Source organism: Salvelinus fontinalis, chromosome 24 (genome assembly GCF_029448725.1).
Source record: "Salvelinus fontinalis isolate EN_2023a chromosome 24, ASM2944872v1, whole genome shotgun sequence".
NCBI classification, from domain to species: domain Eukaryota; kingdom Metazoa; phylum Chordata; class Actinopteri; order Salmoniformes; family Salmonidae; genus Salvelinus; species Salvelinus fontinalis.
The window spans coordinates 29,426,359-29,452,357 of NC_074688.1; the positions used below are offsets into that span (position 1 = coordinate 29,426,359).

Sequence of the window (25,999 nt, forward strand, 5' to 3'; positions counted from 1 at the left end):
CAACTCACTGTCCTTCTCTCTCTAGACCTGTCAACTCACTGTCCTTATCTCTCTCTAGACCTGTCAACTCACTGTACTTCTCTCTCTAGACCTGTCAACTCACTGTCCTTATCTCTCTCTAGACCTGTCAACTCACTGTACTTCTCTCTCTAGACCTGTCAACTCACTGTCCTTCTCTCTCTAGACCTGTCAACTCACTGTCCTTCTCTCTCTAGACCTGCCAACTCACTGTGCTTCTCTCTCTAGACCTGCCAACTCACTGTGCTTCTCTCTCTAGACCTGTCAACTCACTGTGATTTTCTCTCTAGACCTGTCAACTCATTGTACTTCTCTCTCTAGACCTGTCAACTCACTGTCCTTCTGTCTATAGACCTGTCAACTCACTGTCCTTCTCAACTCTAGACCTGTCAACTCACTGTCCTTCTCTCTCTAGACCTGTCAACTCACTGTCCTTCTCTCTCTAGACCTGTCAACTCACTGTCCTTATCTCTCTCTAGACCTGTCAACTCACTGTACTTCTCTCTCTCTAGACCTGTCAACTCACTGTACTTCTCTCTCTAGACCTGTCAACTCACTGTGCTTCTCTCTCTAGACCTGTCAACTCACTGTCCTTCTCTCTCTAGACCTGTCAACTCACTGTTCTTCTCTCTCTAGACCTGTCAACTCACTGTCCTTATCTCTCTCTAGACCTGTCAACTCACTGTGATTTTCTCTCTAGACCTGTCAACTCACTGTACTTCTCTCTCTAGACCTGTCAACTCACTGTCCTTCTCTCTATAGACCAGTCAACTCACTGTCCTTCTCTCTATAGACCAGTCAACTCACTGTTCTTCTATCTCTAGACCTGTCAACTCACTGTGTCTCTGTCTAGACCTGTCAACTCACTGTGTCTCTGTCTAGACCTGTCAACTCACTGTGTCTCTCTCTAGACCTGTCAACTCACTGCGCTTCTCTTACTAGACATGTCAACTCACTGTGTCTCTGTCTAGACCTGCCAACTTACTATGCTTCTCTCTCTAGACCTACCAACTTACTGTGCTTCTCAATTTTAATTAAATTCAATTTAAAGGCTTTATTGGCATGGGAAACATATGTTAACATTGCCAAAGCAAGTGAAGTAGATAATAAACAAAAGTTAAATAAACAATAAAAATGAACAGTAAATATTACACTCACAGAAGTTCCAAAAGAATAAAGACATTTCAAATATCATATTATGTCTTTATACAGTGTTGTAACAATGTGTAAATATGGAAAATAAATAAATGTAGGTTGTATTTACAATGGTGTTTGTTCTTCACTGGTTGCCCTTCTGGCAACAGGTCACAAATCTTACTGCTGTGATGGCAGACTGCAGTATTTCACCCAGTAGATATGGGAGTTGATCAAAATTGGGTTTGTTTTTGAAATCTTTGTGGATCTGTGTAATCTGAGGGAAATATGTGTCTCTAATATGGTCATACGTTTAGCAGGAGGTTATGAAGTGCAGCTCAGTTTCCACCTCATTTTGTGGGCAGTGTGTGCATAGCCTGTTTTCTCTAAAGAGCCAGGTCTGCTTATGGCAGCCTTTCTCAATAGCAATGCTTACTGAGAATGTACATAGTCAAAGCTTTCCTTAAGTTTGGGTCAGTCACAGTGGTCAGGTATTCTGCCACTGTGTACTCTCTGTTTAGGGCCAAATAGGATTCTAGTTTGCTCCGTTTTTTCGTTAATTCTTTACAATATGTTCAGTAATTATCTTTTTGTTTTCTCATGATTTGGTTGGATCTAATTGTGTTGCTGTCCTGGAGCTCTGTGGGGTCTGTTTGTGTTTGCTAACAGACACCTCAGCCTAAACATCAGCGCCACAGGTAACTTCCACAAAGCTGTGAATGAGCTGAGAGACAAGGCAAGAAGGGCATTCTATGCCATCGAAAGGAACATAACATTTGACATACCAATTAGGATTTTGCTAAAAATACTTGAATCAGTTATTGAACCCATTGCCTTTTATGGTTGTGAGGTCTGGGGTCCGCTCACCAACCAAGAATTGATAAAATGGGACAAACACCAAATTGAGACTCTGCATTCAGAATTCTGCAAAAATATCCTCAGTGTACAACATAAAACTCCAAATAATGCATGCAGAGCAGAATTAAGCCAATACCCGCTAATTATTAAAATCCTGAAAAGAGCCGTTAAATTCTACAACCACCTAAAAAGAAGCGATTCCCAAACCTTCCATAACAAAGCCATCACCTATAGAGAAATGAACCTGGAGAAGAGTCCCCTAACCAAGCTGTTCTTGGGGCTGTGCTTCTCTCTCTTTCTCTAGACCTGCCAACCAAATTATTTTCCAATAGTTTTGTTCTAAACAATCATTATTATTTCCGTTCCATTCCATTGTTTTGACCAGCAAAATAAAGTTCTGAACCGGTTTGAACCCCCAAAAAGTAACAGTTTATAGTGATCCTTTCTGTTCCTTTTTAAACGTCTGAAATCCTTTTTATATATATATATTTAGCTCGACATTAAATTACTTCACCAATCTGTGCAGATATAGCAGCTTGATATGAAGAGGGCAAGCCATAGTAGTTTACATGTATTAGACAGACAATTGTAGAGCGTGAGATGCAATTGAAATTTTGCGGGTTGGGAGAGAGTGAGAAAGGGTGGAGGAGGTGGCGGCTTGCCTTGAAGCATTGGGCATCTTGTTATAACATGAATGATCTGAATTAGGAGCAGATTCTGATGCTGGTTTTCGGTTCTGTTTCTGAACCGGTTCCAACCCCTGGCTTACACACAGCAAGCTGAAAATTCAGGCGGTACTTAAAGCAGCTGCCATGACACCTCTGTTCTGACATACACTCACATACATGTATGGATTATTTATGGTTAACGATCGCTTTAAAAAGTCTGTGTGCTGTCTAATGTTGGTAAGAGATCCAGAACCTAATTACACTTGATCTATAGTGCTCAGGCCAGGAATTGTACTTTAACTAGGTAATTATTTCACTATCAACACATTAACATATTAACTGAAACGAGGCCATTTCTTTACCAAAATAAATAGCCATGAAAATGTCCAAATATGGGGTGCTGTTGGCACTTTGTAATAATTTTGTTCCCAAATTAAACTGCCTCGTACTCAATTCTTGCTTGTACAATATGCATATTATTATTACTATTGGATAGAAAACACTCTCTAGTTTCTAAAACCGTTTGAATTATATCTGTGAGTAAAACAGAACTGGAGTTGGAGCAATTTTCCTATGAGGATGTGAGAATGCTGAAATCTGCAGGCTGTTCTGAGGTCCCTTTATTAATTTGCCTGTCTTCTATTGGTTGAGATGCACTGCATACGCCTTCCCCTGGATGTCAGCGAATAGTGAGAATTGAAATGGTGTTGCTAGGCAGATCTGAGAGCTTATAAATGGGCTGGCAACGTGGGGTCCTTACTTTCTTCTCTTCGCCATGACGCAAAAAGGACCTCTGGATGTCGTTCTAGAAAGCTCCCGTTATAGCCCTTAGATATATCCGGCTCTGTTTTTATTCGATATAGGTGTTAAAGACATCATAATGTTCTTATTTTAAACCAAGTTATATCAGTTTATATCAGTATATTGCGATTTTCGGATATTTATTAGTGCTGCGTTATAGTGAGTTGGACACGTCTTTGCCACATGGCTAATGTTTACTGCTAATTCCAACGTTGAAGACTACATTCTACAACCGAGCAACGATTATTTTGGACAAAGGACAACTTGCCCAAGATTCTGATGGGAGCTCATCAAAAAGTAAGAACGATTTATGATGTTAATTCGTTGTTCTGTTGAAAAATGTTAAACTCATATTCCGCCATTAATTTCAGTGCGGTCTCGCTTTAACGCACGCTGTATGTCGTAGTAACGTTAATTTTAAAAATATAACACAGCGATTGCATTAAGAACTAATGTATCTTTCATTTGCTGTCCAACCTGTATTTTTTAGTCAAGTTTAGGATTAGTTATTGATTAGATTAGGTGCCTCTCCCAAGATTTCTCCCGACATATTGTTGGCAGCTTGGCTACTTTTCTCATTGTATAACCACGATTTGTGCCGCTAAATATGCACATTTTCGAACAAACTCTATGTATTGTGTAATATGATGTTATAGGACTGTCATCTGAAGAAGTTTGAGAAGGTTAGTGAAAAAATTAATATCTTTTGCTGGTTTATTCGTTATCGCTATTGTTGGCCTGAACCAATGCTGTTGTGTGGTTGGCTATTGTAGTAAGCTAATATAATGCTATATTGTGTTTTCGCTGTAAAACACTTAAAAAATCTGAAATATTGGCTGGATTCACAAGATCTTTGTCTTTCATTTGCTGTACGCTGTGTATTTTTCATAAATGTGTTATGATGAGTATTTAGGTAATACACGATGGTCTCTGTAGTTATTCTAGTTGCTTTGGTGAGAGTTGTGATGGTGGCTGCAATGGTAAACTATGATTTATACCTGGAATATGCACATTTTTTCTAACAAAACATATGCTATACAATAAATATGTTATCAGACTGTCATCTGATGAAGTTGTTTCTTGGTTAGTGGCTATTTATATCTTTATTTGGTTGAAATTGTGATAGCTACCTATGCAGGAAAAAAATGGTGGGAAAAAAAGTTGTGTCTTTTGCTATCGTGGTTAGCTAATAGATTTACATATTGTGTCTTCCCTGTAAAACATTTTAAAAATCAGAAACGATGGCTGGATTCACAAGATGTGTATCTTTCATCTGGTGTCTTGGACTTGTGATTTAATGATATTTAGATGCTAGTATTTACTTGTGACGCTATGCTAGGCTATGCTAGTCAGCTTTTTTACTGATGGGGGTGCTCCCAGATCCGGGATTGTGATGAAGTAGAAGTTAATAGCTTTCCCAATACACAACACATTCCATAGTCCATTAAATGAGGACTTTTCTTGAACTGGCACACTGGCATAACAGTCATGGACAAAAATATATTCCATCAACCAATCTGTATGGTATAGCAGAATGCCTGGATAGCTTCTAGCTCCCTTCTCTGGTCCTCTGTAAAGTGTATAATATATTATATCTCCAGCAGCACCAAGAACTGGAGAGTAGCTCAACGCTAGATAGTTAGATAGATGACTGGGCAGGGACGGGACGCAGCCATGGGTGGGCCTGGGAGGGCATAGGCCCACCCACATGGGAGACTGGCCCACCCACTGGGGAGCAAGGCCCAGACAATCAGAATGAGTTTTTCCCCACAAAAGAGCTTTATTACAGACAGAAATACTTCTCAGTTTCATCAGCTGGTCTTCACCCGCAGGTGAAGAAGCGTTATGTGTAGGTCCTGGGCTGGCGTGCTTACATGTGGTCTGCGGCTGTGAGGCCGGTTGAACGTACTGCCAAATTCTCTAAAATGACATTGGAGGCATCTTATTGTAGAGAAATGAACATTCAATTATCTGGCAACAGCTCTGGTGGACATTTCTGCAGTCAGCATGCCAATTGCACGCTCCATCAACTTGAGCCATCTGTGGCATTGTGTTGTGTGACAGAACTGCACATTTAGGAGTGGCCTTTTATTGTCCCCAGCACAAGGTATGCCTGTGTAATGATCATGCTGTTTAATCAGCTTCTTGATATGCCACGCCTGTCAGGTGGATGGATTATATTGGCAAAGGAGAAATGCTCACTAATAGGGATGTAAACAAATTTGGCAACAACATTTTAGAGAAATAAGCTTTTTATGCATATAGAAAATTTCTGTGATCTTTTATTTCAGCTCATGAAACATGGGACCAACACTTTACATGTGGCGTTTATATGTTTGTTCAGTGTACATACATTATGTCTTCACATTACACATTATTGAATGTTCTGAATCTGAGATTACATCGTTTCACTTGGAAGTGTTTTTCTACAGAATTAACTAAACAAGTTGTAATGAATTGGATGCTATATCACTTCACTGAAATAGATAACTGACTGGATGCATACATTTTCAAAATGAATAATAAATGTTTTTTAATTTATATAGTGCTTTTCAAGGACACAAAGTCATTATTATTATCATTATTATTTTTCAAAATGTATGTTTAATCACAGAAATACTTAAGACGCCCTATTCAGGGTGTATGAGGTCCCGTCAAGTTAAATGGAAGATTTTGATCTGTTGGTTTATATAGTTGTTGTGTTAGCAGGTTGGTTGCCCTGCAGTACTCATCTCCCAACACCAGGGGACTTCAGCGGATGAGTAGTCAGTGTTTGCTGAAAAAAGGCTTAACTACTGTATGTCTGTGTGGTGTCTTAGAAAAGATAAGACGATACAGATTCTCTGCCTTAGTAACCTCTCAGGGCCAGAGCAGAACCCATCCAGAATACACCTTTAACCTTGACCCTAACCTCTAACCTTTAACCCTAACCCCACCCTAACTGATTTCTGTGTATGGCTCTGACCCCAATGAATCTTAGAGTTAACTGACAATGTAGCCGGAATGGCAAATCAATGTTTAAGTAATTGGCAGGCATCTTGACAGACTGTCATGAATACAGGGTCATGGGCTAGTGTTAGTAGAGGAATGCGTGCCCCCTGTCCTTCCTCGTTCTCTTTCCATCCTCTTCTCCCCTCTCTCTTCCTTCGGGGTCTAGAAGTCTAGAAGGGGGAGGTGGGGGAGCGGACGGTGTCAGCGGAGCTAGGGGAGGTGGGGGAGGGGCTGGGGGAATAATCTTCTGACTCTGAAGTGAAATCAGCGGGAGAAAGGGCAGGGTTGTTGGAGCTTTGGCTGGTGCTAGTGGGGAAGCCAGTTGGTTGGGGATGGGGCTGGAGGCGGGGGTGGGACTTCAACCTCACACCCTGCTGGTGTCTTAGTCTGAAAATCTGCCGCTCCTTATCAAGAGGGGTGGTCTGAAAGGGATAGAGGAGAGAGGGAGAGATGAGAGAGGGAGGAGAGAAGAGAGGGGGAGAGAGAAGGGGGAGAAAGAAAACAAAGAGAGAAAGAGATAGGGGAGAGAGGGGCAAAGAGAGAGAATCAGGAGCGAGGAGAGAGAAGAGGGAGAGAGGTAGAGAGAGGGAGATGAGGTAGAAGAGAGAGAATCAGGAGCGAGGAGAGAGAAGAGGGAGAGAGGTAGAGAGAGGGAGATGAGGTAGAAGAGAGAGAATCAGGAGCGAGGAGAGAGAAGAGGGAGAGAGGTAGAGAGAGGGAGATGAGGTAGAAGAGGACATGCATTAGATGTCAGAGTTACATGTGAAGAACCTGTTTTAGGCTGTACACATTCTAAACAGTCCTAAACACCTACACAGCCTTGAGTAAGAATGACTAAGAGGGATCCTTACTGTGATAACAGACACTCCAGCAGTGGTGCTGCAGGCTTTAGGACCAGTGTTGAAGTGTTTCTTAATCTTCCCAGCCACAGACAGCTGCTGGTCGTTCACTAATCGCCCATCATCCTGGAACACAAACAGAACCTGGTCAACCAACACACACACACACACACACACACACACACACACACACACACACACACACACACACACACACACACACACACACACACACACACACACACACACACACACACACACACACACACACACACACACACACACACACACACACACACACACACACACACACACACACACCTACACCTACACCTACCATATGTACTGTATGTTCTATGTACTAAGTTCTAGTTACTCACATTGACCCAGGGGTGATCCAGAACCTGCAGAGCTGTGTATCTCTGTTCCACTTTCACCTGCAGCATCCCTGTGATCAGCTCCTACAGTAAATCAATCAAACAGCTTGTTTATTTATTTATTTGAATTAAAATGTTTTGTCACTAAGTGAAGGGATTAAACCATAGACTAACCTTAGCAGTGACAGACACGTTGTCCCAGGACGGTGAAGGGAAGTCTAGTTGTCCCGTTAGAATCTGGTCCAACAGAATCTCCTGGTCCTCACTGCTCCTTGACAAAAACAACAGCAAGTCTCATGTCATTATCATCATCAGTATTATAATGTTATCGTCTATCTGGGTATGCTGAAATACTATGGCCAGGATTCAATGCAAGGCGCGTCATAGCGCAACAGACTAAAACTGACTTTAAAAGGTCATTTACGCTTCAGCCAACATGAGAAGCTTTTACTATGAATGTGATCTCCACAAATGTCTGGGAAAATGCCTTTAGACAGCTTATTGTCGGTAGTCTAGTGCATTGAGCTAGAGAGTAAGACATAGAGCAGCACAGACCCACTGAAGGGTTATAATGGTATTGTCTAGCTAGGTATCATAGAGCAGTACTGACCCACTGAAGGGTTATAATGGTATTGTCTAGCTAGGTATCATAGAGCAGTACTGACCCACTGAAGGGTTATAATGGTATTGTCTAGCTGGGTATCATAGAGCAGTACTGACCCACTGAAGGGTTATAATGGTATTGTCTAGCTAGGTATCATAGAGCAGTACTGACCCACTGAAGGGTTATAATGGTATTGTCTAGCTAGGTATCATAGAGCAGCACAGACCCACTGAAGGGTTATAATGGTATTGTCTAGCTAGGTATCATAGAGCAGCACAGACCCACTGAAGGGTTATAATGTTATTGTCTAGCTAGGTATCATAGAGCAGCACAGACCCACTGAAGGGTTATAATGGTATTGTCTAGCTAGGTATCATAGAGCAGCACAGACCCACTGAAGGGTTATAATGGTATTGTCTAGCTAGGTATCATAGAGCAGTACTGACCCACTGAAGGGAGGGAAGCCACACAGCAGGATGTATGTGATCACTCCAGCTGCCCAGATATCAACCTTCAGCCCGTACCTGTCAGGGACAACACACACACACACCTGTCAGATGAGAATACACACTCCTGTCAGGGGACAACACATACACCTGTCAGGGGACAACACACACACACACACACACACACCTGTCAGATGAGAATACACACTCCTGTCAGAGGACAACACACACACACACACACCTGTCAGATGATAATACACACTCTTGTCAGAGGACAACACACAAACCCTTGTCACACACCTGTCACACATAGACATACCCTGTCTCAGCGATGATCTCAGGTGCTACATAGGTGGGGGTGCCACAGACCAGGTAGAGGAGTCCATCCACCAGGCTAGCCAATCCAAAGTCTCCCAACTTCAGAGACTTACTACCATCCTGGTGCTCATACACCTGGGACACACAGTGACTCGTTACAGACTTTTAAAAGTAATTCATGGTTGAGTCGACATGTGTAGCGTTTATCATAAATGCGATTTTCCTGAACTTCAGCCGTTTAAAAGGTGCATTGAGTGGTGTGCCACATTATATCACACCTTGCATTGAATCCCGGCTATATTTAGTTTTACTCATTCAAGGGTTTTTCTTTATTTTTACTATGTTCTACATTGTAGAATAATAGTGAAGACATCAAAACCATGAAATAACACATATGGAATCATGTAGTAACCAAAAAAGTGTTAAACAAATTAAAATATATTTTATATTTGAGTTTCTTCAAATAGCCACCCTTTGCCTTGATGACAGCTTTGCACACTCTTGGCAGAAGAGTGTCCCAACCAGCTTCATGAGGTAGTCACCTTGAATGCAATTCAATTAACAAGTGTGCCTTTTTAAAAGTTAGTTTGTGGAATTTCTTTCCTTCTTAATGCGTTTCAGCCAATCAGTTGTGTTGTGACAAGGTGTGGGGGGGGGGGGGGGGGTGGGGGGGGGTATACAGAAGATAGCCTATTTGGTATGTTTCTTCAAGTGCGGTCGCAAAACCCATCAAGCGCTATGATGAAACTGGCTCTCATGAGGACCGCCCAGGAAAGGAAGACCCAGTGTTACCTCTGCTGCAGAGTATAAGTTCATTAGAGTTACGATTCTGCTTCACAGAGTTCAAATAACTGTTCAGAGGAGATTGTGTAAGTCAGGCCTTCATGGTCGAATTACAGCAAAGAAACCACTACTAAAGGACAACATTAAGAAGAAGAGACTTGCTTGGGCCAAGAAACACAAGCAATGGACATTAGACCGGTGGAAATTTGTCCTTTGGTCTGGAGTCCAAATTGGAGATTTTTTGTTCATGTCTTTGTGAGACATGGTGTGGGAGAGCGGATGATCTCCGCATGTGTATTTCCCACCGTAAAGCATGGAGGAGGAGGTGTTATGGTGTGGGGGTGCTTTGCTGGTGACACTGTCTGTGATTTATTTAGAATTCAAGGCACACTTAACCAATATGGCTACACAGCATTCTGCAGCGATATGCCATCCTATCTGGTTTGGGCATAGTGGGACTATCATTTGTTTTTCAACAGGACAATGACCCAAAGCTGTCATCAAGGCAAAGGGTGACTACTTTGAAGAATCTCAAATATAAAATAACAAAAATATTTGTTTAACACTTTTTTGGTTACTACATCATTACATATGTGTTATTTCATAGTTTTGATGTCTTCACTATTATTCTACAATGTAAAAATAAAGAAAAACCCTTGAATGAGTAAGTGTTCTAAAACGTTTGACCGGTAGTGTATAAACATAAATTAACAAACACTCCAAAACATCATGTACACACACTCACCAGCAGGTTCTCAGGTTTGATGTCTCTGTGTACGATGTTGAGGCTGTGCAGGTACTTGATGGCACTGGCCAGGTTATATATCATTCCACTTGCATCTCTCTCTGTGTATTTATTAGAGGAGGTGATGGAATCAAATAGGTCACTCCCCTGTGGACCATACACACATTACACCTCACAACACGAAGAGTTGTAATGAACAGTGTTGACCTGCATGACTCTATCCATAACAGGGTGTAATCTATGAAACACCTGACCAGGTACAGCTCATCTTGACCAGCTGGTCTAAGCTCCAGACCACTCAGCTGACTGTCTGTGCCCTTTCCTCTGTTTCCCTCTCTAAACCTGTCTCCAAATCTATTCTGTTCATCTAACTGTTCTGTCAACTCACCTTGACCAGCTCCATGACCAGGTAAAGCTCGCTGTAGGTGTCCCTTTCCTCGATCAGCAGGACAATGTTGGGATGTTTGACACGACGGAGGATGGACACCTCGTTCTGGATCATGTGTTCCTGGGGAATAACATCAAGTAGCGGTCAGGTTACAGATGTTAATAGTAGCTTAATTGTAGTGCAGATAAAAAATAGTATAATAATACTACTACTACTATCAAACTACTGGAGACCATGCAGTCCTTTTCAATAGGGGGAGAAGACATGAGGAAACATTCAGTGACTTATCGGTCAGCTACTATGAGCTGAGCTCGATAACCGATCAGAAGAGGTAGGGTCTCACTAGCTAGCTTTGACATCCTGCTGGATAGGCTATTAGCGAATGTGACATATCAAATCAATCAAATCAAATCAAATTCTATTAGTCACATACACATGGTTAGCAGATGTTAATGCGAGTGTAGCGAAATGCTTGTGCTTCTAGTTCCGACAATGCAGTAATAACAACAAGTAATCTAACCTAACAATTCCGCAACTACTACCTTATACACGCAAGTGTAAAGGGATAAAGAATATGTACATAGAGATATATGAATGAGTGATGGTACAGAACGGCATAGGCAATGGTGCAGTACATGGTATAGAGTACGGTATATACCTATGAGATGAGTACTGTAGGGTATGTAAACATAAAGTGGCATAGTTTAAAGTGGCTAGTGGTCCATGTATTACATAAGATGGCAAGATGCAGTAGATGATATAGAGTACAGTATATACATATACATAAGAGATGTGTAATGTAGGGTATGTAAACATTATATTAGGTGGCATTGTTTAAAGTGGCTGGTGGTACATTTTTACATCATTTCCATCAATTCCCATTTTTAAAGTGGCTGGAGTTGAGTCAGTATGTTGGCAGCGGCCGCTAAATGTTAGTGGTGGCTGTTTAACAGTCTGATGGCCTTGAGATAGAAGCTGTTTTTCAGTCTCTCGGTCCCTACATATGTCGAAGATACACCCACAAAAAGAGAGCTCTGCAATTCCCTACTACTCTGTAGCTTTCGGTATAACTGGGCCGAAACAGGAGTAGTTCTTACCTTTCCCCTACATTTGACTTTGTTGATGATCTTCAGGGCGTATTCTCTGCCCGTACATCTCTCCACACACTCTCTGACAACAGCAAAGGTACCGTCACCTAAAGTCCTCCCCACCTTGTACCTCTCAGCGATGGACGGAGGGACGGAGGGACATTCATCACTCAGCAGGTTCAGCTCCGCTGTCAAACCAGGCAAGCAGGAGAGTTCGGTTATGTCTGTTACTGCACTCTCCACTCCACAGTCCCCAGATTAATAAGAGCTAGATTCAATCTGTATCGCGGAAGATCAGCACTATAGCCCAATATAAATGTAAAAGTAATTTCCAATTGAGCCTACAAATGCAGCGTTTATCGTAAATTCAGTCTCCTCGAACATTGCCTTTAAATGTCAGTCACGCTATAGCCCTGAACTTCCGCGATACGGATTGCACCTAGGCCTAAGTCTCTGTACAACAGGCACCCTATCCCCTATACAGTGTACTACTTTTACTTACTTTGTTTACTGACTTTTTCTGTATTGGTCAAAACAGTTCACTATAAAGGGAATAGGCTGCAATTTGGGACACATCCAATGCCTTCTAGAGCATGCTCAATGGAAAGCTGCCCGTAAACATGTATACAGCACGTCCTGTCTACTACCTTCACTTCCTGCTCCGTCTCCCTCATCCATGGAGCTACACACCTTGGTGGAGGCTAGAGACAGGGATGTGCCACTGTGTTGGGACCCCTGAGGCACGGAGAGATCATAAATGCTTTTTGAACACATGAATGTTGACAGTTTGGGCATCTATAGACTATCTATAGGGGACTATCTAAAGGGGACTATATATAGGGGGCCATCTACAGGGGACTATATATAGGGGACTATCAACAGGGGACTACATATAGGGGACTATCAACAGGGGACTATATATAGGGGACTATCAATAGGGGACTATCTAAAGGGGACTATAAATAAGGGACTATCTAAAGGGGACTATCTAAAGGGGGATATACACTGCTCAAAAAAATAAAGGGAACACTTAAACAACACAATGTAACTCCAAGTCAATCACACTTTAGTGAAATCAAACTGTCCAATTAAGAAGCATTTGTGGCCTGCTGGAGGTCATTTTGCAGGGCTCTGGCAGTGCACCTCCTTGCACAAAGGCGGAGGTAGCGGTCCTGCTGCTGGGTTGTTGCCCTCCTACGGCCTCCTCCACGTCTCCTGATGTACTGGCCTGTCTCCTGGTAGCGCCTCCATTCTCTGGACACTACGCTGACAGACACAGCAAACCTTTTTGCCACAGCTCGCATTGATGTGCCATCCTGGATGAACTGCACTACCTGAGCCACTTGTGTGGGTTGTAGACTCCGTCTCATGCTACCACTAGAGTGAGAGCACCGCCAGCATTCAAAAGTGACCAAAACATCAGCCAGGAAGCATAGGAACTGAGAAGTGGTCTGTGGTCACCACCTGCAGAATCACTCCTTTTTTGGGGGTGTCTTGCTAATTGCCTATAATTTCCACCTTTTGTCTATTCCATTTGCACAACAGCATGTGAAATGTATTGTCAATCAGTGCTGCTTCTTAAGTGGACAGTTTGATTTCATAGAAGTGTGATTGACTTGGAGTTACATTGTGTTGTTTAAGTGTTCCCTTTATTTTTTTGAGCAGTGTATATAGGGGCTATCAATAGGGGACTATATATAGGGGGTTATCAATAGGGGCTTATCTATAGGGGCCTATATATAGGATACTATCTATAGGGGGACTATATATAGGGGACTATCAACAGGGGACTATCTAAAGGGGACTATATATAGGGGACTATCTAAAGGGGACTATCAATAGGGGACTATCTAAAGGGGGATATATATAGGGGACTATATATAGGAGACTATCTATAGCAGGCCATCTATGGGGGACTATATATAGGGGGCAGCAGGTAGCCTAGTGGTTAGAGCGTTGGGCCAGTAACCGAAAGGTTGCGAGATCAAATCCCCGAGCTGACAAGTAAAACATCTGTCGTTCTGCCCCTGAACAAGGCAGTTAACCCACCCCCCACTGTTCCTAGGCTGTCATTGTAAATAAAAAATGTGTTCTTAACTGACTTGCCTAGTTGAATAAAGGTAAAATAAAAAATATAGGGGACTAAATATAAATATAGGTGACTATCTATAGGAGGCTATGGGCTCTGTTCAATCAGATTCATTTTAGCCGACATCCACATAGCGTTGATTTGGCGGTGTCAGAGGTGGAACTGCTTTAGAGTTGTGAAATCCACAAGCTTCTGGAATTATATCTAAAGCGAACATTGCCATTGGCTGCACAGAGTCGCATTAAGTTAAGAGAAATCCCATGCAGCCTTGTTTACAAGTTCAAACACTGGAATGTGACGTGTAATCTATACCTTGTATAGATATAGGCTGATAGAAATCCTAATTCATTTTTAATCATGATTTTAATGATTTTCAAATTGTAACCTAAAGACTACACTTTCTCGTTCTGAACTTCTAATGGGAGTGGGACGGGTGTGGCTTTGTAACAATGATCAAGAGCAGCATCTCACCGATTTGACAGCTCCAATGCAGTTATACCTCCGACACCGCACAAAACATTAGCTATGTGGGTGCCGGCTATCACCGGTTAACGCTTGATCTGATTGAATCTAGGCCTATGTTAAAGCGTTGTGATTAGATTTGTAAAGCATTGTGTGGTCCTACCCTGTGTCGTCGGAGGCTGGCAGGACTGGTAGGAGAGGGGCTGGAGGACTTCCCAGATCGAGGAGTCGACAGCTGACTGCCTACTGTCCCATTGGCTACAGTACAGACACAAGAGGTTAGAGGTTATAGAAAAACACTCCTCTCTGTAACGCTTGTCGTCTGGAGGAGAAGAAGAGGACCAAGGTGCAGCGTGGTAAGTGTTCATATCATTTAATAAAATATGCAACACTAAACAAAACAACAAACACGACAAACGCACAGTACTGAAAGGTGACACAAACACTAAACCGGAAACAACCACCCACAAACACAGGTGGGAACAGGCTACCTAAATATGATTCTCAATCAGAGACAATGATAGACAGCTGCAAGGACAACATAGAACACCAGACATAGAATGCCCACCCAAACTAACGCCCTGACCAACCAAAACAGAGACAAAAAGTATCTCTAAGGTCAGGACGTGACACTCACTCAGTTGGTTGCTGATAAGAAGGACAAATACATTGCTAAAAAAGTTGTTGATTCTGCAGCTTAATTACTTCTGCATGCACGCACAAAAACACATATACACACTCACAGGGCCATACCTGAGCCTGAGCTTCGGCGTGAGCCTCCTCCTCTGGGTGAGCCTCCTCCTCTGGGTGAGTAGCGTCCCAGCAGAGAGGAGATCCGACCGTATGACGTCGACTTCACCACCCTACACTCTGGAGGGAAAGGACACTGTCAGATACCACACACACACATAAACATCTACAGTACACACACACACTAATTACTCCAATGAAATTCTAATTTAAATGTTATGGTACTGTTATTATAACTATCTCACCACTCTCATCTAAGAGGAAGTCATCTTGGTAGCGAAACTTCTCTGGACCACAGGCCATAAAGATGTCGTCATCACCAAAGAAGTCCTGAAGGCATGTCACCTGGAACAGACAGACAGCTAGACACTGTCAGTCACCTGGAACAAGGATACCACAAACAACTAGTCTTCACCCCCTCTCCTCACCAACTCTCCCCCTTCCTGCTATCACCCTCCCAGCCTCACCCTCTCCTCTCTCTCCACTCCCCACTTCTCCCACCTCCTCACCCCTCCCCCATATCCCTTCTCCTCTCTCCCTGATCCCCCCTCCCCACCTCCTTTCTTGCTCCCCGTCTACACCCTCCCCAACCTTCTCCTCCTTCCTCCTCCCATACAGTCATATAGACCTAGAGCCTTAATGCATGTGCAAGAAAAATACTGATTCATAGCTACAACATTACTTCTGGAATTAAATGCCTCCCACTCAAAGACATGCTTTTCCAGAGACAGGTGGTTTCAGAGACATACCTTTTCAGAGACAAGCTACTGACAGGCTGTACAAGAAACAAGCTACTGAGAGGCTATAGGGTGGATAACAGCGTTTGGCCATTAACCAAAAGGTTTCTGGTTCGAATCCCGGAGCAGACTAGCTGAAAAATCAGTTGATGTGCCCTTAAGCAAGTCACTTAAACCCAATTAAGAGTGTCTGCTAAATTACTTAAATGTAATGTCTTAAGAAAGGCTATTGGCAGGCTGTTTCAGGCTACTGACAAGCTTTTTCAGAGAGAGGCTAGTATCTGTCTTAGATCTGTTCATTCATTATTGAGAGACATTAGACAGACTGCTACAGTATGTCAAGCAGGAATGTCCATTATCAGAGATGCGTGTGGAGGGGAGAGGGAATGTATTCATATCAATACCATGTACAAGTAGTCGTCAGGTTGAATATGATTACAGTAGCAATCAGTAACAAAATGTCAATGTAACTCTGCAGTAACACTAATCAATGTCTGAAATGAGCTTATAACCCGTATGTAAATCACACTGGGTGTTTATGAAGCGCTGAGAAGTTCCCGCTGGCTGCTATATTACTACAACTGCATCCCAAATGGAAAGTAGTGCACTATATTGGGAATAGGGTATCATTTGAGACACAGCCTGCAGCTGCAGTGGAGGAGATGAATTATGAATGGCTTCAGACGGGAAGTCAGCACAACTGTACGTCGCTCAATTACTGTTCTGTAGCAGCTCCCTAACACACAGTTACTGTGGAGTCAGACACTTAGCTACACTACATGAAGCAAAGCTCCATTACGGTTCTGTAGCAGCTCCCTAACACACAGTTACTGTGGAGTCAGACACTTAGCTACACTACATGAAGCAAAGCTCCATTACTGTTCTGTAGCAGCTCCCTAACACACAGTTACTGTGGAGTCAGACACTTAGCTACACTACATGAAGCAAAGCTCCATTACGGTTCTGTAGCAGCTCCCTAACACACAGTTACTGTGGAGTCAGACACTTAGCTACACTACATGAAGCAAAGCTCCATTACTGTTCTGTAGCAGCTCCCTAACACACAGTTACTGTGGAGTCAGACACTTAGCTACACTACATGAAGCAAAGCTCCATTACTGTTCTGTAGCAGCTCCCTAACACACAGTTACTGTGGAGTCAGACACTTAGCTAAACTACATGAAGCAAAGCTCCATTACTGTTCTGTAGAAACTCCCTAACACACAGTTACTGTGGAGTCAGACACTTAGCTACACTACATGAAGCAAAGCTCCATTACTGTTCTGTAGCAGCTCCCTAACACACAGTTACTGTGGAGTCAGACACTTAGCTAAACTACATGAAGCAAAGCTCCATTACTGTTCTGTAGAAACTCCCTAACACACAGTTACTGTGGAGTCAGACACTTAGCTACACTACATGAAGCAAAGCTCCATTACTGTTCTATAGCAGCTCCCTAACACACAGTTACTGTGGAGTCAGACACTTAGCTACACTACATGAAGCAAAGCTCCATTACTGTTCTGTAGCAACTCCCTAACACACAGTTACTGTGGAGTCAGACACTTAGCTACACTACATGAAGCAAAGCTCCATTACGGTTCTGCAGCAGCTCCCTAACACACAGTTACTGTGGAGTCAGACACTTAGCTAAACTACATGAAGCAAAGCTCCATTACTGTTCTGTAGAAACTCCCTAACACACAGTTACTGTGGAGTCAGACACTTAGCTACACTACATGAAGCAAAGCTCCATTACTGTTCTATAGCAGCTCCCTAACACACAGTTACTGTGGAGTCAGACACTTAGCTACACTACATGAAGCAAAGCTCCATTACTGTTCTGTAGCAGCTCCCTAACACACAGTTACTGTGGAGTCAGACACTTAGCTACACTACATGAAGCAAAGCTCCATTACGGTTCTGTAGCAGCTCCCTAACACACAGTTACTGTGGAGTCAGACACTTAGCTACACTACATGAAGCAAAGCTCCATTCACCACTCTGCTGACAGTACTCAAGTTAGTCCAGGATTCTCAGCTGTAAATTGTTGTATTTTCACCTCAGACAGATCACGTCAACAGGTCAACTTCACAGCTGATGTTCAGAAAACAAATTAGTGCAAGGCTGAGATTCAATCTGTATAACACTGTCAACAATTAGGTTTTTAAATGCTACATCACCATGTTTGCAGATATTGCATTTGTGGAAAACAATGTAGATGTCGGCTCAATTAGAAATTGCCTTTAAATAGCACATTGTCAACAGGTGTTGCTTTACTGTGCAGTAATAGCACAGTAATAAGACAGCAATAACACGTTTCTAACAGTAATTACACAACAGCATTATCTGACCTTAGGAGATGAGCGCTGCTGAAGCCAAACATCAACAGACAATAAGCCTCAGGCAACAGTGACATTTCTACCACAGCTGTGAGGCGCACGCGCATGTGCGTGTGTATAGGTCCGTGAGTTTGTGTATGTCTGTGAATTGACTGCACAATCACCAATGAGAGGCCAAGTCAAGGTCAACAGGCACACAAACATATGCCAAACAGTGAAACACGAGTCAGATAGTTGCAGAGCACATAGTTGCCAAGCCCAAACCTGATACCCACTGTATAGAACTGTACTGTATGGTCCAACCCTGAAACCCACTGTATAGAACTGTACTGTATGGTCCAACCCTGAAACCCACTGTATATAACAGTACTGTATAGGCCAAACCTGATACCCACTGTATAGAACTGTACTGTATAGTCCATCCCTGTCACCCACTGTATAGAACTATACATTATAGACCAACCCTGATAAACACTGTATATAACTGTACTCTATGGTTCAACCCTGATACCCACTGTATAGAACTGTACTCTGTAGCCCAACCCTGTTACCCACTGTATATAAATTTACTCTATAGCCCAACACTATAACCAACTGCAGAGTACTGTAATGTGTAGACCAACCCTGATATCCACCGTAAAGAACTGTCCTCTATAGCCCAACCCTGTAACCCACTGTATAGAACTGTACTGTAGAGCCCAACCCTGATACCCACTGTACTCTATAGCCCAACCCTGATACCCACTGTTTAGAACTGTAGTCTATAGCCCAACACTGTAACCCACTGTAGAGTACTGTACTGTGCAGCCCAACCCTGATATCCACTGTATAGAATCGTACTCTATAGGCCAACCCTGTAACCCACTGTTTAGAACTGTACTCTATAGCCCAACACTGTAACCCACTGTAGAGTACTGTACTGTGTAGCCCAACCCTGATACCCACTGTTTAGAACTGTACTCTATAGCCCAACACTGTAACCCACTGTAGAGTACTCTACTGTGTAGCCCAACCCTGATATCCACTGTATAGACAAGTACTCTATAGCTCAACCCTGTTACGCACTGTTTAGAACTGTACTGTATAGCCCAAACCTGTTACCTACCGTAAAGAACTGTATTGTATGGCCCATCCCTGATACCCGCTGTGTAGAACTGTACTGTATAGCCCAAACCTGTTACCTACCGTATAGAACTGTACTGTATGGCCCATCCCTGATACCCGCTGTGTAGAACTGTACTCTATAGCCCAACTGTTAGTGGAATTAAATAATTCCTCTAATGTACTCATTAATTAAATTCAATCTGTCTATTTATAAGAATTTGTAAGATACTTATTAACATAAAATAGACAGGATACAGTCTTATTAAAATTAGATAATAGTGTTTATTCTCGGAGCACGCTGCCATTTGATCATAAACACAGGTTTATATACAAGATATGACGTCATAGGTTACAGAATAAGTCTCATTGTCCTAAAATATAGAAAACAGGTTCAAAAGTTCATTCCAACTTCACAGCACACACACATGACACATAATATAATCAATTATCCTGAAGGCTCACTATAATTTATTACCACTTTAGCAGACAACTCAAGATAATGGAAGACCTAAAAAGTTACCCACAGCCTTATCTAAACACCTCAGGGCCAAGTTGGGTCAGTTCAACCATAGTTTAACGACCCTTTCTGCTTATTTTATGACCCACAACACAAATCTCTTTTCACCAGGCACGCAGAGTTCAATTAGTTATAGTTTTATCTAAAGCTAGAATTTGTTTTAACTATTTATTAACAAAATTCCTAACACCAACCCTGACACCCACTGTATAGAACTGTACTGTACGGTCCACCCCTGACACCCACTGTATAGAACTGTACTCTATAGGCCAACCCTGATACCCACTGTATAGAACTGTACTGTATAGGCCAACCCTGATACCCACTGTATAGAACTGTACTGTATGGTCCAACCCTGATACCCACTGTATAGAACTATACTGTGTAGCCCAACCCTGATACCCACTGTATAGACCTGTACTGTGTAGCCCAACCCTGATACCCACTGTATAGAACTGTACTGTATGGTCCAACCCTGATACCCACTGTATAGAACTGTACTGTGTAGCCCAACCCTGATACCCACTGTATAGAACTGTACTGTGTAGCCCAACCCTGATACCCACTGTATAGAACTGTACTGTATAGCCCAACCCTGACACCCACTGTATAGAACTGTACTGTATGGTCCAACCCTGATACCCACTGTATAGAACTGTACTGTGTAGCCCAACCCTGATACCCACTGTATAGGACTGTACTGTGTAGCCCAACCCTGATACCCACTGTATAGAACTGTACTGTATGGTCCAACCCTGATACCCACTGTATAGAACTATACTGTGTAGCCCAACCCTGATACCCACTGTATAGAACTGTACTGTATGGTCCAACCCTGATACCCACTGTATAGAACTGTACTGTGTAGCCCAACCCTGATACCCACTGTATAGAACTGTACTGTGTAGCCCAACCCTGATACCCACTGTATAGAACTGTACTGTATAGCCCAACCCTGACACCCACTGTATAGAACTGTACTGTGTAGCCCAACCCTGATACCCACTGTATAGAACTGTACTGTACGGTCCACCCCTGATACCCACTGTATAGAGCTGTACTGTACGGTCCACCCCTGATACCCACTGTATAGAGCTGTACTGTATAGCCCAACCCTGACACCCACTGTATAGAACTGTACTGTATAGCCCAACCCTGACACCCACTGTATAGAACTGTACTGTATAGCCCAACCCTGACACCCACTGTATAGAACTGTACTGTGTAGCCCAACCCTGATACCCACTGTATAGAACTGTACTGTGTAGCCCAACCCTGATACCCACTGTATAGAACTGTACTGTACGGTCCACCCCTGATACCCACTGTATAGAACTGTACTGTATAGCCCAACCCTGTTACACAGTATGGAACTCTACTGTATAGCCTAACCCTGATACCCACTGTATAGAACTGTACTGTACGGTCCACCCCTGATACCCACTGTATAGAACTGTACTGTATAGCCCAACCCTGTTACACAGTATGGAACTCTACTGTATAGCCTAAAATCTGATACCCACTGTATTGAACTGTACTCTGTAACCCAACCCTGTTACCCACTTTATAGAACTGTACTCTATAGCCCAACACTATAACCAACTGTAGAGTACTCTACTGTGTAGCCCAACACTGATACCCACTGTATAGAACTGTACTCTGTAGCCCATCCCGGTTACCCACTGTATAGAACTGTACTCTATAGCCCAACCCTGATACCCACTGTATAGAACTGTAATGTATAGCCCAAACCTGAAATCCATTTGTCTCACTTAGTAGCACAGAGAGCATATTAGCCTCATAAATCATCAACTGGAGAAACAATGATATTGAACCAAAAGTGTGTGACTGGAGAACTCTTGTCAATACTTTCTAATTCTACCATCATTATTTAATGAGACAGTGAAGTTAAACTGAACCGGATGAACAGGGTGAACCGCAGACATTACAGATGAATCCCTGAATGTATTTCATCTGCATAATACTGATGATGGAATATACAGCTACTATCTCCGGTCATGTCTGGGCCATACGAGTACCTTGCACCATTCTCTAGCCTTCCTCGATAGCACTAACATACACACTGTTCTGCAACACTGAGCCACACACAGACAACATTCCCACTGCACCACTCTGCCGCAGAGGCTGTTCCTTAGCAACCAGCATAGGCAACCAGATCACCATAGAAACCGTCCAGGAGAGAAAAAAGAAAAACTACATCGGAGTTTATTTGATAGAACCAATATAAAAGAGGATAGACTGACTATTAATAGGCCTATCACAACTTAACATCATGATTCCCAACTCTACTTGCCTCTCTGAATCACTTCTCCTTTTTACTCTCTCTAGAGTGTGTTAAAGGTGTTAAAGGTCTGTGTTCATGGGATTTAAACCATATAGTCATCTGGTCATAAAGGCTATACTTCAGAAATATTTAAAGATCATTCATTGTGAAAATGTCTCAGTGAAACTGTGCTCTTGAAACGCCTACTGACTGGGTTAATAACGGATGATAACACAGCAGACTGAGTCCCAGAAACCTACTTCTAACTCTAATTGTCTTATAGCCATTCCCTCTGAGTCTGTGGGGGAAGCTAAGCCTGAGAACCAGGCAGTAAATTCACTAGTACAACCGTAATTCATAACCTACCAGCTTCCCGTCCACGGTGTACAGACTCTTGACAACCCCAGAGTCCAGCTTGATGGCGTCTGTGATGTCAGAGAGAACCTGTTCAAAGGAGTGGGCAGTCTTCTTGTTGAGGAGGATGCGGATGGCCTTACGAGGCTTCACCCCGCTGCGGATGATGGTGACCAGTTTGGGCCGAATGAAGTTCTTACTCTCCCTGGTCTCCGGGGCCCCAGCCTTGGCACTGCCCAGGGATGGGGGGCCACGTGCAGAGGCAGCCGCAGCTGTCTTCACCCCAACTGACCAGTTGGGGTTGACATTCTTAGTGTAGTCCAGCTTCTTGTATGACTCTATGGAGCCACACACATAGCTCTCTCCTGCAGGTAGGCAACACACAGAGATAGGCCGACATGGTCACAGCAACCATAGACTCACATCACTGAATGCACCACATAATGACACAGCTTTGACATTTAGATTATAGAGTTTACAGACCTATTGGAAATATACTATATGACTACTATATAGGCCTACTGGAGCAGGTCACTCATTGTACAGTGGGAAACCTAGAACAATGCCCAACTTATTTTGTTCTCAGACTTCTACTGTCCCAACCCTTAGGCTTAGCTGCTCAATAGTGTCTCATCCCATCCCTTAGGGTTAGCTGCTCAATATTGTCCCCTCTCTTAGGGTTAGCTGCTCAATACTGTCCCATCCCTTAGGGTTAGCTGCTCAATACTGTCCCCTCACTTAGGGTTAGCTGCTCAATACAGTCCCTTCCCTTAGGGTTAGCTGCTCAATACTGTCCCATCCCTTAGGCTTAGCTGCTCAATAGTGTCTCATCCCATCCCTTAGGGTTAGCTGCTCAATATTGTCCCCTCTCTTAGGGTTAGCTGCTCAATACTGTACCATCCCTTAGGCTTAGCTGCTCAATAGTGTCTCATCCCATCCCTTAGGGTTAGCTGCTCAATATTGTCGCCTCTCTTAGGGTTAGCTGCTCAATACTGTCTCATCCCCTCCCTTAGGGTTAGCTGCTCAATACTGTCCCATCCCTTAGGGTTAGCTGCTCAATACTGTCCCATCCCTTAGGGTTAGCTGCTCAATACTGTCCCCTCCCTTAGGGTTAGCTGCTCAATACTGTCCCTTCCCTTAGGGTTAGCTGCTCAATACTGTCTCATCCCATCCTTTAGGGTTAGCTGCTCAATACTGTTTCATCCCAACCCTTAGGGTTAGCTGCTCAATACTGTCCCCTCCCTTAGGGTTAGCTGCTCAATACTGTCTCATTCCATCCCTTAGGCTTAGCTGCTCAATACTGTCCCATCCCTTAGGGTTAGCTGCTCAATACTGTCCCATCCCTTAGGGTTAGCTGCTCAATACTGTCCCATCCCTTAGGCTTAGCTGCTCAATACTGTCCCATCCCTTAGGCTTAGCTGCTCAATACTGTCCCATCCCTTAGGGTTAGCTGCTAAATGCTGTCTCATCCCTTAGGGTTAGCTGCTCAATACTCTCCCATCCCTTAGGGTTAGCTGCTCATTACTGTCCCATCCCTTAGGGTTAGCTGCTCAATACTGTCTTATCCCATCCCTTAGGGTTAGCTGCTCAATACTGTCTCATCCCAACCCTTAGGGTAGGGTTAAGGTTAAGGGTTAGCTTACCTTCCTCCAGCTGCTCCATGCCGGATATTCTCTTGGTCCCGTCAATAGAGTAGATGGTCCGGACCCCCTGGGGCAGGTTCACATTATCTGACAGGGAGCGGGTCAGATCAGCCAAAAGGGCATCTATAGACCGGAACCTGTCCTGGGAAATAGCGTAGACAATCCCTTTGAAGTAGCGGTCTCCATTGCGATAAAAGCGGACCTTCTTGGCCTTCTTCTCCGAGGCTAGAGACTGCAGGGTCCGGTTCCTGTACAGACTACAGTGGGCGCTGTGAGTGGGGCTCGGCAGCCCGTTGTTCCTGGAGCCTCTGCGGGTATTTCTCTGGGCTTTCTCCCGCTCGTCAAAGTGCTCCAGCTCCATGACTGTAGTGATGTTACACAGAAAGAGACAAATCAGGGAGGGGAACATTATAAATGAGAACGTTTAAACCTCAAGAAACTTATTTTCCTTTGCAGAATAAATAAGTCATCCTTTAGTTTTAGTTGAATGTCATATAGGCCTAATGGAGAGAGTAGAATCAATTGGATTTCTGCATGAACTCTGAGGTCGTGTCAGACATTCAGTGGTGCTGAATGGACAGCGCCGCAGGTGCGATCTCCTAGCGATCTCTGACAGGTAGTCTATAGTGGTGGCAGTAGTCAGATTGAACTCCGTGGTGCTGAACGGACGGCGCTGCTGGCTAGCCAGATATAATTATCCTGCTTGTGGGCAGTTAGTCACATACTGAAAATTAGCTCTTTCTGAGGCACATAAAAATCTGATTGGAGGCTATAGCACGCTCACACGTCATGCTCTTTAGTTTCGTCTACCACCCAATTGGCACTGTGATTCTAATCAAATGTAACATTTGCTTTGATCATATTAATTTCTGACAACATAACCCCAGCTGTTGTTAAATGACACGGCAAATAACTACTTACCTTTATTTGAAGGCGGATGCAGTCAACCGTGTCAGTGTTTAGCAATTGCATATATCAGCTTTCCAATCGGCTGTGTCAGTGCTGATATGTGTAGTATGATGGCCCGCCTGAGCGGCAGAAGAAGCATCCGCCCCTTTGTTGCTCTGTGATTGAGCAAGTGTGAGCAGCACGAGCTGCAGCTGGTTTTTGTCTCTAGCAGTGATTTCCATTTGGCCGTCACTCATTGACATGCAGGTCTTCCAAGGGAAGCACCAAGCATCTCACCTAACACGCTCCCTTCTCTCTCATCTTCTCTCCACCGCTCTAGATGCGCTGAAACAAGGGCGCAGGCGGTCATTACTCTACTAGTCTCTCAGTGCACGAACTGCACTGACAGACACGAGGCTTTTCAGCAACATGCTTGTTCATAACGCAGATAGACAAAATTTGTGCACTAGGGAATAGTTTGCCATTTGGTAAGCAGGCATGAGACAGCATGGGCATCTGTATGCTGGTGCTGAGGAGGATGTCTAGCAGTGTCTGCAGTAGTGTACTATACTGCATGCACAAACACAGGATGACCAAACCCAAACATGTCTGTAACAACCTAATAATGATTAAGCTGTACACACACACAGATATACAGTTGAAGTCGGAAGTTTACATACACCTCAGCCAAATACATTTGTACTCAGTTTTTCACAATTCCTGACATTTAATCCTAGTAAAAATTCCCTGTTTAAGGTCAGTTAGGATCAC

At 43.4% G+C, this 25,999-nt stretch overlaps 1 protein-coding gene across 2 annotated transcripts; it reads right to left on the minus strand.

The window, feature by feature from the left end:
- Positions 1-5,743: 5,743 nt before the first annotated feature.
- Positions 5,744-25,743, minus strand: LOC129822254 (serine/threonine-protein kinase DCLK1-like). Of its 2 annotated transcripts, none has more exons than XM_055880380.1 (16): positions 25,262-25,743; positions 24,341-24,703; positions 22,710-23,062; positions 15,605-15,704; positions 15,363-15,479; positions 14,773-14,867; positions 12,706-12,793; positions 12,068-12,246; positions 10,971-11,090; positions 10,583-10,729; positions 9,056-9,189; positions 8,737-8,814; positions 7,861-7,951; positions 7,690-7,770; positions 7,322-7,435; positions 5,744-6,892 (listed from the first exon to the last, which is right to left on the minus strand). In XM_055880380.1, the coding sequence occupies exons 2-16, from the start codon at positions 24,699-24,701 to the stop codon at positions 6,641-6,643; spliced, it is 2,310 nt and encodes a 769-aa protein (XP_055736355.1). In that variant the 5' UTR covers positions 24,702-24,703; positions 25,262-25,743; the 3' UTR covers positions 5,744-6,640. The 2 variants fall into 2 exon arrangements, with proteins under 2 accessions (XP_055736355.1, XP_055736354.1); XM_055880379.1 differs by having other exon boundaries at positions 7,861-7,957; positions 25,262-25,742.
- Positions 25,744-25,999: the final 256 nt, after the last annotated feature.